Source organism: Delphinus delphis, chromosome 1, assembly GCF_949987515.2.
Source record: "Delphinus delphis chromosome 1, mDelDel1.2, whole genome shotgun sequence".
NCBI classification, from domain to species: Eukaryota; Metazoa; Chordata; class Mammalia; order Artiodactyla; family Delphinidae; genus Delphinus; species Delphinus delphis.
Window position 1 is genome coordinate 149,879,506 of NC_082683.1, and position 17,848 is coordinate 149,897,353.

The following is a 17,848-nucleotide window of genomic DNA, read 5'->3' on the forward strand; positions in this document are numbered from 1 at the left end:
ATTGTTTCACCTGTGTCAATCCCATCTCCCCAGTTAGATGCTCCCTGGAGGGAGTCAGACAGGATATCTGATGATTATTCTTCTTTGGCACCCTCTGCAGGGCTCAGCGGAGAACTGGGCTGACCTCCAAGGACGTGTCAGAAAAATACCTGTTGCTTGCGTGGCAGGGAGAGAATGGACCAGCCTAGGTGATACTCAGCCCAGAGCCCAGCGTGGACAGTAGTCAGGTCCAGGAGCAACTCATACCAACCTGCACCCCAAGAAGCAGATGCTGAGAAGGTGTGGGCTGCGTGGGGCTGTGGGCTTTGGCTGGAAGCCTGTCCCATGGCTCAGCTCTTTGCAATTTCTTGGTGAGAATGAACGCAAGCCCATCCAATGACCTGTGACTTCTGGTGAGTCACTTTCACTCCTGGGGCCTCAGTTTCCTCATCTGTGAAATCACTAAGCGAGACCAGCAGAATTCTAAGGCCCCTCTGCAGCTCTAAGATTTTACACAGAAGATAGGATAGGGTGGTTTCTTTCATCACTGCTTCCTCTTCTGTTTCAGAGAACTGGGTGTGGGGATGGGGGCCTCTGGGAGGAGAGCTGGGAGCTCAGCAGGTCTGCACTGCAGCAGTGACAACTGGTCTACAGAACGTGCCTAACGCTTCTCTTCGACTTGACTTTGCTCCTTACTCACCACTGGCTTTCTCTACTCGTCCGCCAGACCCCACGTTGGCCAAGCTCAAGTAAGGTCCACACCTTCTCAACTCACACAGTTCAAGAAAACAAAACAAAAACTATCCCGGAAGCTGGTCACCACGAGCCTTTGCCACATTTCCTCTTTCTTAGCTCTTAGCAAATCTGTCAGCAGCGATTCTTTTGCCCCTTGGGTGGGAAGCATCTCCAGGCCTCTGTCTGGGATGAGAGCCTCAGGCATCGGCTGCAGGAGAATGACCACCTGCAGACGCCTTCTGCCCAGCAGCTGGCCTGACCCAAACACCTGCTGTCTCTGTTTGGCGCATCCTAAGTAGGACCCTCTGAAGGAAAGGGGCAGGCACCTGTCTGTCCAGGCTGGGCACACCCTGCTCGATGCTCAGATCACATTCAGGGTTCATTGGCCCCTTTGTGATGGCCTCAACCAGATGGGAAAGAGGAAGCCCCATGGGGCTTCACTACAGGGCCCCATCCGAGTCCCGATGGCCGTGTTCTGGAATGGCTTCCCCAGCCCCACCCAGGGCAGTGAAGGTGTTGATTCCCACAAGTCCCTCTATGGAGCTGTCCAATGTCCCGAAATAAAAGAATCAAATTCCTTAACTGTGTTCCCTGATAGGTTATTCCCAGCAGAGGAAGGAAGGAAGGATGGAGCCATCCATACAAGCAGAACCATGTGGAATTTGAGCTGCTCTGGGGGGATGTAGAGGAGGAGCCTTGAAAACTAGAGACTGAAGTCCCTAAAGACAAAACTATGGAGTGTGGTCAATGTAGACAGTCAACAGCAACTGACTGAATTGCCCATGGGTTGGGGACTGTGAAAGGCACCTTGGGACTTGAAACCCATGGGGTGTGGTCCCTGTCCTTGGAGCTCACAGGTTATCTGAGGAGGGAAGACAGAGACACACATACATGGACACTGGGACAAGCACAGCACAACAGGGACCAGCCTCGGCGGCCTCCCAGGCAGCCCAGCCCAGCTCCGTGTGTGCGGGCGTCATCTCTGTGGACTCTCTGGGCTGCCAGCATGTCCTGGAACCTGGGCATGGCGTCCCTCACCCTTTTACTTGGCCACCTCTGTCTACTGGCAGGAGCACGTCACCTGGGGTGGCAGGAGCCCCACGCAGGAAGCTGGGAGAGCCCTGTGGCCCTGGAGCTTCGCACTTAAGTTCAGGCCCTGTAGGGCCTCATTATCATGATAAAAATCTCAACAGCCAGGCGTGCGCAGGGTTTAGCAGTCACAATCTCATTTAATCCTCGAAATAAGTCAATGATGGAGGTATGTTATTACCCACTAGGCCACGCTGCCTGCACATCCAGCCATAGGTTGGCCTTTGCCGGCCCTACCCTTGGTCGTCTGTGAACGTGGTCAAGTCAGTCTCACTGAGACTCGGGATGCTTTGCCTGCGAAACACAGATAAGAAGGCCTTCTTTATACATTTATTGCAGAGACGGAATGAGACTGCACATCTGGAAGTGCTTAGCACAATGTAAGTATACAGTAAGCAGTCAATAAACGCCATGGTAACTACCAGCAGCCTCAGTAGTTGTTCATCTGGCAAAGGGAGGTCTGACTGGTGGGTAGTGACCCCATGCGGGAGTCTCGCCTTAACCTTGGCCCCTGACAGGGCTTTCAGCCTGGGCCACATTCATCCTCAGGGCTGTGGGCCCCTTTCTCCATAAAAAAGTCTTGGAAATTATATTTTATGATTGGTATAAAGACAAATATATAAATGTCATAGATTAAAGTACTTTCTTCAACCTAAAAGTTCATTTCTTTCTCCTGATTTTAAAAGAAATTAAAACATGTTTGTGGGCCCCTGAAGTGCTGTGGGCCCCTGGCACTACATGCCCACTGTGTGTCCCATGGATAAGTAGGCGGTGCCTTCAGCTCTGAGTCCCAGGTAGGGTGACTAGCTGTCCCAGTTTGCTCGGGACTGAGTTTTCTCAGGATGCAGGACTTTCAGTGCCCAAATCAGAAAGTCCTGGGCAGACCAGCACATGTGGTTACTCTAGTAGCCCCAGGTATCCCCTCTCAGTCCTAGACGGACACCCGCCCTCACTTTTTCTGTCTACTGCAGGCCCCAGGGCACAGCTTGTCCTTCTTTCCTCTGTAAAACTGCATCCTTGGACTCTACCCTGGAGGTTTTCTTGACAGTCCCTCCCCCGACCCCACCCCCAGCCTGGCTATGGCCTGGACACAGGTGCTCTGGCTGCCTCTCAAGATCAGCACACATCCCTGCAGCTTGAGCATAGAATAGAAGCTTCCCAAGGGCAGAGAAAGACTTGTTCACTGACGCAGTTCCTGGGACAGGACCTGGCACACAGGAGGGGCCCTTAAACGTTTGCTTAATGAACTGAATAAAACATAAAGAAGCAATAAGACGCACACATGCACACACACACAAAACCCAAAATCGAATCTATGGAAATGAAAGGTTCCAGAATTGTATAAGGGTCCTATAGGGCTCCTGCTCCGTGGCACCCATCTACTTCTGAGACAGTAACTGGAAATCAGAGGAGACTCCTGCACTCTGACTGTTTCGGAGGGTAGATGTTGCAAATCCCTTCCATTTCTGTTCTCCCCTCCCCTGGACCATTACGAAGCCCCCCTTTTCAGCTCAGAGGTCTAAAGTGTGAATCCAAGCACAATAGGGTGACACCTGTTCTACTGCAGTGGCAACAGGAGTTTTACCTTGGGGCATTCTCTTGTGCCCTCAAGAGTTTCTAGGGCATGAGAAGGTCTTTTTTTTTTTTTTTTTTGCGGTACGCGGGCCTCTCACTGTTGTGGCCTCTCCCACTGCGGAGCACAGGCTCCGGACGCGCAGGCCCAGCGGCCATGGCTCACGGGCCCAGCCGCTCCGCGGCATGTGGGATCTTCCCGGACCGGGGCACGAACCCGTATCCCCTGCATCGGCAGGCGGACTCTCAACCACTGCGCCACCAGAGAAGCCCGAGAAGGTCTTTTTTCAGGTTAGTTTTCCTCACTGGATTTCCTGCTAGGTCCCTGTCTCCTTTCAGTCTCCCTGACATCTTAGTTTGATCATTCAGTCTGAGACGTCCTCCTCCTCATCTGAGAGAATTTGCCCCCTGGAACTGATATATCTTTGGGGGATACTTTCCTTAATCCACCACTTCTATCTAGAATTAGCGGGCTCTTCGACAGCATAAGCTTACACCCCAATATTATTCCAGCACTGGTTTCATCCTCTATATAGTAGTGTGAGTTGTGTCTCAGCCTGTCTCCCTGACTAGACCATGAGCATCCCAACACCAGGAGTTGCACCTTTCCCATCTCTGTATTCCCAGAGAACCCAGGACCAGAGCACTGCGGAGTGAATTAGGGATGATGGTGGGCAGGGGGAGTGAGTGGGTTCCAATAACTCATCCTAGACTCCAGTCTCTTCAAATGCGAGACTTGGCTCTTTTAGAATCAATTTAAAGAGGATTCCATTGCAAATCATACGTCTAACAAGGGATCAAGATCCAGAATATATCAACACAAAGAGCCCCTGTAACTCAACAATAACAAAACAAACAGCCCCATTGAAAATGGACAAAGGACTTGAATAGACATGTCTCCAAAGAAGATGTACAAATGGTCAATAAGCACATGAAAAACTGTTTGAAATCACTAGTCATTAGGGAAATGCAAATCAAAACCATGGTGAGATGCCATCTCACACCTATTAGGGTGGCTATTTTCAAAAACACAGAAAATAACAACCTGTGTGCATTGCTGGTGGGAATAGAAAATGATGAAGCTGCTATAAAAAAATGGTATGGCGAAACCTCAGAAGATTAAACATGAAATTACAATATGATCCAGCAATTCCACTTCTGGATATATACCCAAAAGAAGGGAAAGTAGGACTTGAACAGAGATTTGTTCACTCATGTTCATAGCAACATTGTTCACAATAGCCAAGACATGGAAGCAACCTATTGATGGATGACTGGATAAACAAAATGTGGTACAAACACACAATGGAATATTATTCATAAAAAGGAAGGAAATTCGGACACATGCTACAGCATGGAGGAAGCTTGGAGACATTACGCTAAATGAAATAAGTCAGTCACAAAAAGACAAATATTTTATGATTCCACTCATATGTGGTTCCTAGAGTAATCAAATTCAAAGAGACAGAAAGTAGAATCGTGGTTGCCAGGGGCTGTGGGGAGGAGGGAATGGGGAGTTAATTGTCTAATGGGTGCTGAGTTCAGAAGATGCAAAAGTTCTGGAGAGGATGGTGGTGATGGTGGTACAAAAATGTGAAGGTGCTTAATGCCACAGAACTATACACGTAGAAATGGTTAAAATGGTACATTTTACATTATATATATTTTCTTACAATAAAAAAAGAAGATTCCAAGGGCAGGGGAACCTGGGGGCCATGTAACCAGGTTCATGGATTCACCTGGTTCCCGTAAAGTTGGGAGTGTCCCTTACTTTCTATATTCCGGGAAAGTGAGGAGTCGATCCTACTTCTAAGCAAGTGGGCCCTCATCCCAGGACCTCCAGGACCAGGCTCTGTTCCTAGGCCTGGCCACTCTCCTGCCAGGTGCACTACGAAATGGCTGAAGCCTAGGGATGACCTGGACAGCCCAGCCTGGCTCAGAGGAACAGCTGCAGTTAGGAGAGTTTCTCCCAGCTTCTTAGACGACCCTCCAGAGGGGAGCTCGGGTGCAATTCAGAAGCCTGGGCTCAGAGATCTGGAACGGGCCTTGGGACGAACAGTCCAATCACCCACATTCTGCAGAAACCTGAATCGTTAGGCAATTCAAGCAGCGGGCACTTCCCACCCTGCTTCAGATGCTCTCCTCGTACCCCGTCACAGCCGGCCATGAGCAAGGAGCTACCCCGGCTTTCCAACCTCACACATCCTAGAGAAATGGATGTGACAGCAAAAGGAAGATGTGGGGCAACACTGTCTCATCTTTCCTGTGCAGGCCACGGAGTCGTGGAATTCTGCTGAAGTCGCCGAGCTGGGAGCTCGCAATTGGCTTGCCTTCAGAGTTTTCCATCCCCGTCTCCGAATCCCTTCCTCACTCTCATCCTAGTGGACATCTCTGCACAAGAATGCTTTGACCACAGGGTCCCGCAGCTTCTAGGATCCCACGTGCTCTGAGAGCCATCAAGCCAAGCCCTGCAGAGTCACGGGGCCATGAGAGATGGGCGGTTCTAGGAGTCCAGCTCGTGTGTTCTAATCACAGGCCGTGGGTGCCGGGACAGCAGGCGCACCTTCTCCCACCACGTGCTGGCTCCGGCTGGGGCAGAGCCTCCGTAAATGATTCAGAGAATTCCGAGGTGGTGAGCGGGCGCGTGGGAGCCAGTGCCAGCTCCCCGTATCCCTGCATTGCCACGCTCGTTCAGAGGGGCGGGGCGGCTGGGACACCCGCGTCACTGCCCTGCTGCGGGGAGTGGCTCCTTCTCGGCTGCCCTCTAACTGGAAGCCCCGCCTGTGCCTTCATCTTTGCTGGCTGGGCTGGTGCTGGGTGCTGGAGCCTCGCCACTGGCCCACACACGCCCTCTTGTCCCTGCGCTGCCTGCCTGCCCTGCTAACCCAGCCCACGCTGGTGCTCCGGGATTACTCTGTGATACTGAAACGCGTCTTGGTTGGTCATTGAGTAGCTCAGAGTCTTTCCACGTGTGTGTCTTCTCATTGTATCCTAAAGGCTCAGGGGCAGGGACATCTGGTTTCCTGTCTCCTAAATGGCCTGGTAAAGTGCGCTGTCCTCAGTGACTCCAAGACGAATGCTGCTGACATGCAGCTGCATCTGTGAGCATCTCCTGGCCTCACTGCTGGGGCTTCGGTTACTTGGGTAATTCTGGAAAGAGCTACAGGAGAGGCGGCATAGCTTAGGGGCTGGGAGCTCTGGCATTAGACTACTTGGGTCCAAGTTCTGGATCTGCCCCTTACTACTGTGTGACCCTTGAACCCCTTCAGTGCCTCAGTTTCCTCACTGTTAAATGGAAACCATATACACAGTTGACCCTTTAAACAATGCTGGAGCTAATCTGCATATAACGTACAGTGGGCCTTCGGTATCCTGCATCCGCGAATTCAAATAACCACAGACCGTGTACTACAGTAATATTTACTGTTGAAACCATCCAAATATAAGTGGCCCATGCAGTTCAGACCCGTGTTGTTCACGCGGTAACTGTAGATGATGTGAGGATTAAATGAGTCTATACGCTTAGAACAGTGCCCGGCACACATCAAGGCCCAGGAACTGACTATTACTATTGTACATTCTAACCATTTCCCAGCAGAACCCTAGCTCCTGCCCTTTCTCTGTTCTGTGAACAGAACCTTACACCTCCACGCACCACAGTCAAGAACCCCACCTCACGTCACAATTCAACACCCATCTGCATTCCTCGAAACAGCCTTTATAATTCCAAGCCCAGGAGTTCTCCACCCATTCTCACAGCCAGATGCTGGGCCCTCTTTAGCAATTAGTCTCCACTGGAGGGGCAAGTCTCCCCATTTTACAGAAGGAGAAAGTGAGACCAAGAGCAGTGAGCATGCTTCCTGAGGTCACCCAGAGTGAAGGTTGAGGGCTTGGGTTGCCAGGCCCAGTGTTGGGCCCACTTGAGGGCCTGGGGCCCCCGCCCACTCTACCTGGGCTGTCTGAGAATGCTCAGACTACTGGGGTCACCAAACTGGGATCTTCACTTGCTTAGAGTTAAACTGGGAAAGTTAAACAAATGAGAAGTGTATTGATTCCTCCCCCCTCAACCTGCCATTCCCATGGCTGAAAGGCAGACAGGAGAAATCCATCAAAGCGGGCTCTCCCGCCTCCCCACACGGACCCTCTGCCTCAGCCCCCCAGGGAGGCCCCACTTGAGGAAGGACCACACCAACACTTGCCAGCAGGTGCCAGGGCCTGGTTGCTTAGTAACCCAGCCCTGCCTGCCCTCATCCTCCAAGGCAAATAGCTGAGCAACCACAGATGGGGTGGATGGAAAGCTGTCCTTGCATTTTCTGCTCGCTCAGTGAGATTTTTCTTTTCAGAGTCACTGGAAAAATCCATTGATTCCTCACCCAGAATCTTAGCAAGCTTCCCTTTCTCACAGTCCTGAGATCGTTTTCACACACTTTGCCTAAAGTGCTGTGTGTGTCCTCCGGGAGCCCCCGCTGCCTCTTGGGGAAAGAAACTTTTTGAGGAAGAACCTCCAAGCTCCCTCCTCCTTTATCAAACACGCATTAAGTGCCTATCATGTGCTGGGGACACGATGATGAACAAGATCTTGTTCCTCTTCCAGAAAAGTACAGCCCATCAAAATGAGGGATAGGGGAGAAGGATACACCAGTGTTTTGGGAGCAGAAAGAAGGGAGCATCAAGTTGCAACCGGAAATGCTCTCTAAACACCCTGGACCCATCAGCTCCCGCTTCCTCCTCGCTAACCCACACTTTCCCAGCCATGTGTGACTCCGGAGTTTAGGCCTGCCTACTGCCTCTCCACGTGTTCTGGCCAACGGAGGGCCCTGCCTCTCATACTCTCCGCCGCAAGGCTGGTGCCCTGTGGTCCCAGCTCCCCTTGACGCCTGCATCACGGCACGGGGGACAGCCCAACACCACTCCTCACTCTGCGGAGAGCCAGGAGATGAGAAGGATACAGAGGGGCTCACGGACTGGAGGCTGATGAGGTGCTGGTGGCAGAGTATGGCGACCAGGTTTCCCAAGACCAGAACAGGGAAAAACAGCCTGGATTTTAGCATCTGGAAATTGGCTGAACGAGAAAAACAGCTTCCTGCGGCAGGTCACCAGATTAGAGCTGGGAGAGCTGAGCTTAGCTGGAGCCTTTCGGAACTTGACTCTCACCCGAGATGCCATGTGTGTGGTGGGAAGAGCATGTGTTTTGGGGTCGGGTGAGCGTGGGGTGGGGGCCTCGCCCTTGGCTAAGCCCCTCTCACATACAACCTCATTGAACACGCCAACCTTTCGGCTTGACAGCAATAGAAATTCTGCCAGTGTGGTCTGTTAGGCGGAAACGCTCTGCGGCCGCCCTCCCCGATTTTTTTTGCCTCGAACTGTAGCCTCATACACAGCAGGGATCCAACCAGCTGCAGTCACATTGTCTAGCACCGTGGACAAGGGAGGACTGATGAATGGGTTGGAGGAGGATGGTGGTAATGAGCACAGCTTCCCTCCCTGCCTGTGTCAGTTATATGCAGGCCTGCTCGGAAACAGGGGAATGGCTGTAAAGACCCTTGACAGTCTCCTGCAGCTCCAGGAGTCTCTGCTTTTCAGAGGTTAAGTCAATCTCCTCCAACCCTCTCAGTGGCTGCTGCAGCTCTGTCACTGCCGGCCTGTCCCCAGCCCCCTCCTAAGCTATGCCCCAGGCTCTCTGATTCTGGGAGCTGCTGCCAGGTCCTGATGAGAGTCACGTGGCTGCAGGGCAGATGCAGCGTGTCTTCCCCCTGGATGACCCTTTGCTCAGGGGCCCCCATCCAGACACTTCATGGGTGGGGAAGGGGGGCAACTAGGGTCTGTTACACAACGTGGCTGGGGCCATAGGTCTTTAAGTGTGGAGACTGCATTTTATCCATCTCTGTATCTCCCAGCACCCCAGTGCTCGGTGCTATAAGAAACTTAAGAACACAACATTTTGATTGAGCCCAGGCATTGTGGGGCCCTGGATGCTACATAACGAGCAGGAACGAAGTGTGGGCTTTGCTCTGGAAGCAAACGGGGGGCTCCGAAGGCTTCAGGACACCAGACCCATATGCCATCGAATGCAGGATATACAGAAGGAGAAGAAACAGGATGGAAACTGGTTGGGTGACCTCCTGGAGCATCTAGGGGTGAGGTGACAAGCCCCCAACATAGGGCAGGGCGGGGGACAGAAAGGAGAGACCGACATCTGCGACACTGTGGAGGCAGAAGCCACAGTGACATACCGGATGGAAGGGATGAGCGGGGAGACCCCCGAGGTTTCAAAGGTAGGGAGGGGACTAGTAGGGTGGGGTAGAGACAGGGAGAGAAATCAGTCATGGGCAGAGCTACGAGTTGGTTCTGGACATACTAAATTTTAGGCATCTGAGGAGCATGGGAGACCTCCAATAGGCTATAGGAAATCTATACTAGGGACTTCCCTCGTGGTCCAGTGGTAAAGAATCCACCTTCCAAGGCAGGGGATGCGGGTTCGATCCTTCGTCGGGGAACTAAGATCCCACAGGCCAAGTGGCAACTAAGCCCGCACGCCACAACTACTGAGCTCGCACGTCTCAACGAGAGGGCCTGAGGGTTGCAAACTACAGAGCCCACGTGCTTTGGAACCCGCACGCCAAAACTAGAGAGAGAAAAAAAACCAAAAAACCCACACGCCACAACTAGAGAGAAGCTCGAGTGCCGCAACGAAGATCCTGTGTGCTGCAGCAAAAGACCCCACGTGCCTCAACGACCTGAAGCAGACCAAAAAAAAAAAAAAAGTATTCTAGAGCCAAGAAGAGAGGTGAGATGGGGGATGTAGGCTGGGGAGTGATAAGTAAAGCTGGGGTGGGGTGGGAGAAAAGAAGAGACAGGGACCAGGACAGCACCAAGGACAGAAGCCACAGGCTGAGAGAGGGAAACCTGAAGTTTTCTGCCACTACAGCTTCCTTCTTCCTCCCGGCCCTGAACTTAAATGCTCCTGATTTTTGGCAAATTTATCTGGGCCTCTTATCCGCAGAGAATATGCCATGTCAGGACCGGGATGCTACTTTATGGGTAGATTGAGCCATCCAGAAGAGGAGACCGAGGCCCTGAATGAAGACAGGTCTGGGTCCTCCACACAGGAGGATCCCCAAGCTGGAAAGCACACAGGTGTGTGTTACCTGGCAAGTCAAGAGCAGCAGAGGGATGGGAACACAGGCTGCTGGGCACCCAGGCTGGGCCCGACGATGCCTCCCTTTCAAGCTCATGGGGTGGAAGCTGGATCCAGAGTCCAACCTGAGGGTGTAAACTAAGAGCTAGGATTCAAGGTTGATACCAGTGTAAAATCTTCCTTTCTCCCTAAACTGCGTGGGTGAATGGCTGTTGCATGCGCCCTCAGCTATAACTGGAATTGCTTTAGAGGGAAAAGCCAGCTGAGTCAGGATAAACAGTCTAAACTTGTGAAGAGAGAGGGGTGGGTGGGAGGGGAGGAATGTGGAACACAAAGGTGAGGATGTCTTGGGTAAGTCCCAGGTGGTCCTGGAGAGGGGGCTCATGTAACCATTCAGGCCCCCTTCCTGACCCCACCCTAGCGAAGTCCTTACAATTTAGAGAACTTGGTAGTCAGGATCTATCCCTGCCAGTCCCATGAGAAACTGGTAAGAAGGCTCTGCTCCCATGCAAAGTGGTGAGGGACTCTCAGATAAAGAAGAAGGACAGGCTCGTATCGCACTGGCTAAAAGGACCAGATGAAGCGCCTGGGTCTGGAGGGTTGAAGTGTCTTGGCCACAGCCCCTCAGTTAAGAGCTGGAGCTGAGATGAGAAGCCAGGACTTTGCTTACAGTTCTGCTTCCGTTACATCACGCATCGGTCATGATCACCAAGGGCCGTCCCCTCAACATCCCTGCTAGCACGTTGCGGTGAGAGTAATGGGGACCGCTCTGAGCAGGGACCCAGGGGCTCTGAGTCCTTGGTCTGTCTCTACTTAGCTGTGTGACCAGGGACAAAACCCTTTACCTTCTGGGCTTCCAGCCTAGGAGGCTCTCTGGAATCTGTGATAAATGCTCATCTTGAATTCCAACCGAAGTCATCAATTACCAAACATTTCCTAAACTGGTGGTTCCCAGACTTCAGTATATATGAGAATCACCAGGGGGAAGTATTAAAAAAGCAGATTTGAGGGTCCTACCTCCGAAGATTCAGGAGCCAAAAAGTCTAGAGTGGACCCTTGACACTCCATTTTCAAAGAGTGATCCAAAGAGAGATTCTGATGTCAGTAGCCAGGGCAAACCTTGTAAGCACCACTGAAGCCTTCAGATGCTACAGAGGAACCGGGGCAGTGCTGAGTAAGGAAAAGCATCTGTCCTCAAAAAGTTCCCAGTGTAGTTGGGGGAGACAGGACACACACACCCCCCATCCCAGGAAGAGCACATCCTTGGTGACAGATGGAGAGGTACAAAGTCAAAGAGACAGAGGTTACGGCCCTTCACCAAAAAAGCAGAGCAGAGCTTCCAGCGGTGGTTGAGCAGAGAGGTAGGAAGAGGATGTGCGACAGAGACAGCTAAGTGTTTACCACATCCAGCTTCCTCGTCTGCCCGGGCTCACAGCTGTACTTCATTTCCCAACCTCCCTGTGGTTAGGTGTGGCCACGTGACTGAGTTCTGGCCAATAGCACGTGGATGTAAAACACACACACCATTTCCGGGCCTGGCCCACAAAACCTCCCATGTGTTACCCTGAGCCCCACCTGCCAATGTAACTTTACTTAAAGAGGGAAATAAACTTCTATTATATCCAATGACTGAAAATAACGGGGGCTGTTTGTTAAAACAGTTGGTCCACCCTGATTATACAGGATGCAAGAGAGACGATGCAGCAACTGAACTCAACCAGCGTTTAGTCAGCGCCTGCTTCAGTAACCAGTACTTGGTGCTGCCTTGCGCCCGAAGGGGATGCGAGTTCTGATCTTACAGGGTTTACCATCTTCACAGAGAAAAGGAACACTGGGAAGGGCCAGAGAAGCAACGAGAAGTAAATTCCACAGGAGGGGAATACAGGTTCCAGCCCCAAAGGGAGGCTATCGCGTGGCTGCGCTAGCGTGAAGCATCTTTCGAGGTGAGTCTCGAGCTGGGCAGGCTTCTGAGAAAGCACATAGAAAAGCAGTTATATGGTCCAACGGTTCTGAAGATTTAATTTTTATTGCTCAAATTTGGAACCTACTTATTTTTAGTATTCTTTCCTCTCATGCCAAGAAGGTCAGGGGCAGGTGCTGAGCCCGAGACCTGGGTGTTCCTGCTGCTGGCAGAGAGATGGGGATTTCCCTGACGGGTCCCAGGGCTGTCAGGCTTGGATGACGTCCCTGGAGCCACAGAGGCCCAAGAAGAGATGGCGCAAGTGCAGGGACGGAACCAGGAGTGGCTTCGGACAGTGACCTCTGAGACACCGCCCCCCACGCCTTCCTCTTTGCGTCTTCCTTGAATTTTTCAAGAATCAATGGTGTCAGTGTAGACCAGGGAGGGCCTGGGTATGGGGGGTGGGGTGGGGGGTGGCATAGGAAAGTATTCCAGCTGTGCTTAAGTATAATATTTAACCACAGATGGAGCCAAACTTGCACCTCCATATCCACAAAGAAAACACGCATGATGAAGATACAGCAAGCAGTGTTCTAGGATAGACACGAAGAAGAACTTGTAAAGTTGTAAGATTCAGGGACTGATGAGAGGGACCCCTGCTAGTGTCAAGTGTAGAGTGAATGTTTCTTGGGCCGCTGTGCCTGAGGAACGGAGGGACGGTGAGGGCCTTATGCAGTGGAGGGATGTAAGGACTCAGCAGCTCTTTCCTAGCCCGAGGTTGTTTGGGTCTTTCCATTTTGTAGAAGGCTCTGAGAGGACAAGGACTACAGTTCACCCCTGTCACGCACGGAGTGAAGAAGACCGAGAAGAGCTCTTAACAAGGTTTCTAAGAGGGGGCTAGTCCTGGCGCCGCCCAGCCCGGTATTTGGCCTGGTGAAGTCCTCGCGCCTCTCTGGCCTCAGCCTCTCCATCTGTAAAGTGAGGTGCCAGATCCGGGTCCTTCCAGCTCTGACGTGCTGCAAGCAGCGGGCTTTCTGTGTCCCCAGAGCGTTCACCCCGATGCTCTGGATGGCTCCTGGGGTCCCGCAGCCCGTGGAACATGCAGAGAGAGCTCAGAGTGCCCGTGTCCCTGCTCAGGGGGACTAAACTGCCACCCTCTGCAGGCATTTGGGGAACCGATGGGAGTGGAAGTTGGCCTCACTTCCAGAGTCAGATCCCAGACAGGAACAAAGGAGCAGCTGGCAGGGATGCCCAGAGGTCCCAGTCACCAGACCCACACATCACCAAAACCTGCCCTTTGTGGGACTAAAACAGAAAAACCTCTGGGCTGGGAGATGAGAGATGTAGGTTCTAACCCTGGGTCCGTCATGAACTTTCTGTGTGACCTCGAATGACCCCCCCACCCCGACCCAACTCCAGTGTCTTGGACTGAGTGACCGTGTGTGCACTTTCCTGAGAGCAGCTTGGGCTGCATCTCTGAGCACACAGGTTGGGCTTCCCCCAAGCCACCAAGAGCCCCATTTGGACACGTGACCCCGGGTGAGCAATCTAATCGTGCCCAGCAGCCAAGGGGGAAGTCCCCGGAGGGCCCCACCTCAGCCCCCTGAAGCGAAGACTGAAAACTGGGTCTCTCTGCCCCTCTCAGAGAAGGCCCTGGGCCCCAGGAAGCAGCTGTTTTCTGAAAGGAGAGAACAAGCTGGGGCCCAGGGCCTAGGCCCACTTCCTCTGCTGCTGCCTCTCTTCAGGGACTCCTCTCTGTGAATGAGGACCCTTCCCCACCCTCCCACATCCTGCCCAAGGGGCTGGTGAGAGGCCTCCTGGGCTCCTCGGAGGCCAGGCCAGGGAAGGCTCCTAGAACAGCAGGAGGCTCCCCGCAGCTCTGCGCCAGCCAGGGGCGCGCAGGCAGCAGATACAGGTTGTTCTGACAAGGCTAATTATAGAAGCTGGCTTGGCCTTTCCTGAATGCGGCCCTCAGTCTCTCGGCGACCGGGAAGCACATAAACGCCTTTCCTTGGAGACAGGAAGGAGAAATTCTCCTAGGAGCTCATATGCGATCTCTCTTTGGGTAGGAAAAAAGCAATGTTAGGGGTCAGAATGGGGTCAGGAGATGGCAGATCTCTCTGAAACCCTTTCCAGAAGTGGCTGCAAGGGAGAAGAGAGAGCTAAAATGTTATTAAAGGCTGGAAAACACCCAGACGGACCAGAGACTGAAATATGTGGATGAAGCTCGCCAGCTCCTGAGTCAGCCACACGCACCCCGTCACAGCCGGGGGCCGCCCCAGTGCGTGCTCCCCGATGAGAGGCAGCCCTGCACCCCCGGAGAAGGCTGTGCACATGGCAAGTCTGGTGCTGAGAAAGACAGTCCCCGACAGCAGTTCTGAACCTCCGTCAAGACTCTTCTCACACTGCAGCCAGGCAGAGGCCGGGGATAAGAGGGGCCATGGCCACCTCTCTGTCCTTTGAAGCATTTATCCTTATCACCCTGTGTGGGGTTCAACAAAACCCGTTTCTTAGAAGGGATTCTCGCCCTCTGAGGGCTTATAGACTTGGGCAAAATGAGGTAGGGGGCTATGCAGAGGCCTCAAGACATGCAATGAATTCAAGAACCAGACAAAGTAGAGTTGATGTGTGTGCCAAACCGAAGGTGTATCTTCAGGAGTGATGCTTGCAGGGGGATCTGGGGGGACAGTGAAGAGAGGAGGCTCTCTGGACCAAGGAACAAGTCACCTCTCCCGCTGCCACCCCACCCCAGCATATCTTATTGACAAATATCTCTGTTTCTCCCAAGAAATATCTGAAACAGATACCTTTTTCATTTGCCAACCGAAAGAAACCTCAGCTTTGCAGTGCCCCTTCCTCTACCCAATCATGCAAAAAACCCAGCTTCTGGGACCGAGGGCTTACAGCCTGGCGAGCAGTGAGGGCAGCAGCTAAACTTTGTTCTAAAAACAGGAACCATTTCCTTCCCAGGCAGCAGCAAAACTCTCTAGAGCAATGGTTCTCAACCTCAGTTGCATCTCAGAAGTACCTGGGGAGCTTTTCAAAATCTCCATGCCCAGGCTTCACTCCAGACCAAGGAAATCAGACTCCCCTGCTGTGGGACCCAAGTATCCACATTTTCTAAGGCTCTGCAGGTAATTCCAGTGTGCAGCTAAGGTGCAGAACCACTGGTCTAAATAAAGACCCCAGAGAGCTGGAGTGCCCTTATGTGTATGTGTATGCGTGGGGGTGGGGTGGGAGGGGGTCTTCACAATGAGGCAGGAACTCCAAGAGAGAGCTGGACACCTCACTCTGCAGCCATGCTTTCTGCATGAGGCCTCCTTACCCCAGCCCCCAGTCCTTGAGAACAAGTGCAGCTTCTCGAAGGGGTGCCCCAGAACACAGGTGCTGGTTCCAGAGCCTGTTTTAGTTGATCCTTCAAACACTAAAATCAAAACCTCTCTTCTGATTCTTGGGCGTCCTCTCGCAATTGAAAAGTCCAGGGCATTTATTTGAAGGTCAGACCCCAGCCAATGCGGGCCCTACGGGCAACATGAATTATTAACCACGGAGGCCCCAGAGTCAGGCCTGGGGAAGTTTTTGGTTAGTTCTACTCAGTGTGGGACTGCTAAATTATTGATGAGCCTGCACACACCTGTGAAAGTTAACCGCTCACTTCAGTCTACAAACAGGCCCTTTTAGGCAAGGACCTGGCCTGGAGCCCTCTCAGCTAAATAACAAAACAAATAAATAAACGGAGCTCTACCACCACTCCCACCAAGTATGTGGCAGATACGCAGCCGCACTGGGAGGGCGAGGCCAGGGGACTCAGGCAAGCTGGGTGTCTAGCACATACAGCCCCATTAGGGAACACATGCAAACTCCTTTAGGCTATCCCCAACTAACCCAGGAAGTCAAAATGGTAGTAGGACAGTGACCTAGGAGGGAAGTTTTAGTTTGCTTCTAAAAACACCCTAGACTTCTGCAAAGTTGCGGGACTGTGTTTTAAGATGGTTTCTGGCCATTTGCAATACGGAAGTCTCAACCTGTTAATGATTATCTTAATGAGGGACTGGGTGCCACCCATTTGCCATCGAGAGATTCAAAGCTCGCATTTGGGGGAAGGTCACCCTCCCAGGCACAGGTGAGCATGTCCCCGAACCACCAGCCAAGCGCTGTCCCCAAATCCTAGAGAGCCATTTTGAAAAGGTCCAGGGACAAGAAATGCCGAAAGGAGCATTTGCCGGTGGCCCCCAAAGGGCTCCAGATCCAACCCGTGGTCTCCTCGGCCAACAAGTTCAAGAGGGTGCGCAGGGCAACTGCCCACCCACGCCCGTAAGACATGACTGCCTGTTTGCCAGGTGCAAGATTTCCCTTCTAGACCACAGAGGTTATTTCCCCACAATGAAAGTCTCTCGTATTATTAAGTTTACCTTCCAAGGATGTTTGCTCTGCACATTCCTGAAAAAGGTGGTCTTGGCAGTGAAGAAGCAATCCTCCAGTTCCTCCTCCAGGCTGCAGTACCCACTGCTCATGCTGCTGTCCACTGTCATCTAGCCCGGAGCTCCGGCCGGAGGCAGCGGGCGCATCTGATGGGGCCAGGCTCTCGGGATGCGGCGGAGGGAGGTGGGGATCTCTCCCCAGGCGGCCGCGGCGTGAGCTTCTAGCCCCGCCGGGGAGCGAGTCCGTTATCGGGCCGGGCAGACCCGGAGCCGGCTGCCTCGGTTTTTTACACTGGGGCCCGAGTGGCTCGGGCGGCGGGGTAACCTGTTCCCCAGCGGCTGCCAGCACGGGGGTCGGACCTGGACCCCGCTGCGCTCACCTCGCTCTCCAACTCACTAGTCATCTGCGGTTTCAGCCCCTCCTCGCCGGCTCCCCCCTCCGCCCCGTGCGCCGAGCGCCAACTCGACACCTCCCCCGCCTCCCGCGCCTTTCCTGCCCCTCTCTCTCACTGCACGCAGAGGAGTTCGGAAGCCACTTCCTCTCGCAAGGTTCCTCAAAGCCGCTGGCTGTCGCGGCGCCCCTCCCCCTCCTCCCGCCCCAGGCCTGCGCCTCCCCACCCTGCCCCTGGACCACTTTGGCAAGTGGACCTAGGGCATCACGAGTCAGATTAGGGATGCAGGGCAGGAACAGACTAGGATGGACCCGAGGGAGAAAATTCCCTCTCTCCTTTCTTCATCCTTCTGGAAGCAGCTCATTCTCATCGCCCAGGATGGCTCAGGTTCAGAAGTAGCACGTGCTCTAAGGTCGACAGTGTCCCTCCTCCCTTCCCCCCATCCATGCCGCACCTCAACCCTCTCATTCCCCATTCACTGGGTGAAGGAACCAGGTCAATCAGAGTGGTTAGAGAAGTGACTGCATTAGAAGAAAATCAATATTGGGCCTGTCTGGAGAAGCAGCAATATTTTAACTCGCAAATGCCAGAAGAAACGGCAGGGGCCCCCCAAAGCATATGC

At 53.0% G+C, this 17,848-nt stretch overlaps 1 protein-coding gene across 2 annotated transcripts in view; it reads right to left on the minus strand.

The window, feature by feature from the left end:
* Window positions 1–17,848, minus strand: part of RASSF5 (Ras association domain family member 5) — a 71,134-nt gene that overhangs the window by 11,845 nt on the left and 41,441 nt on the right. Inside the window, exon 1 of one of the 2 annotated variants that reach the window (XM_059995773.1) lies at window positions 16,826–17,256. The exons of the other annotated variant lie outside the window; for it this stretch is intronic. Coding sequence (XP_059851756.1) covers window positions 16,826–16,945 — 120 coding nt within the window. The 5' untranslated portion in view covers window positions 16,946–17,256. Of the gene's footprint in view, window positions 1–16,825; window positions 17,257–17,848 lie in introns of those variants that run through there. 2 annotated transcript variants of the gene reach the window in all.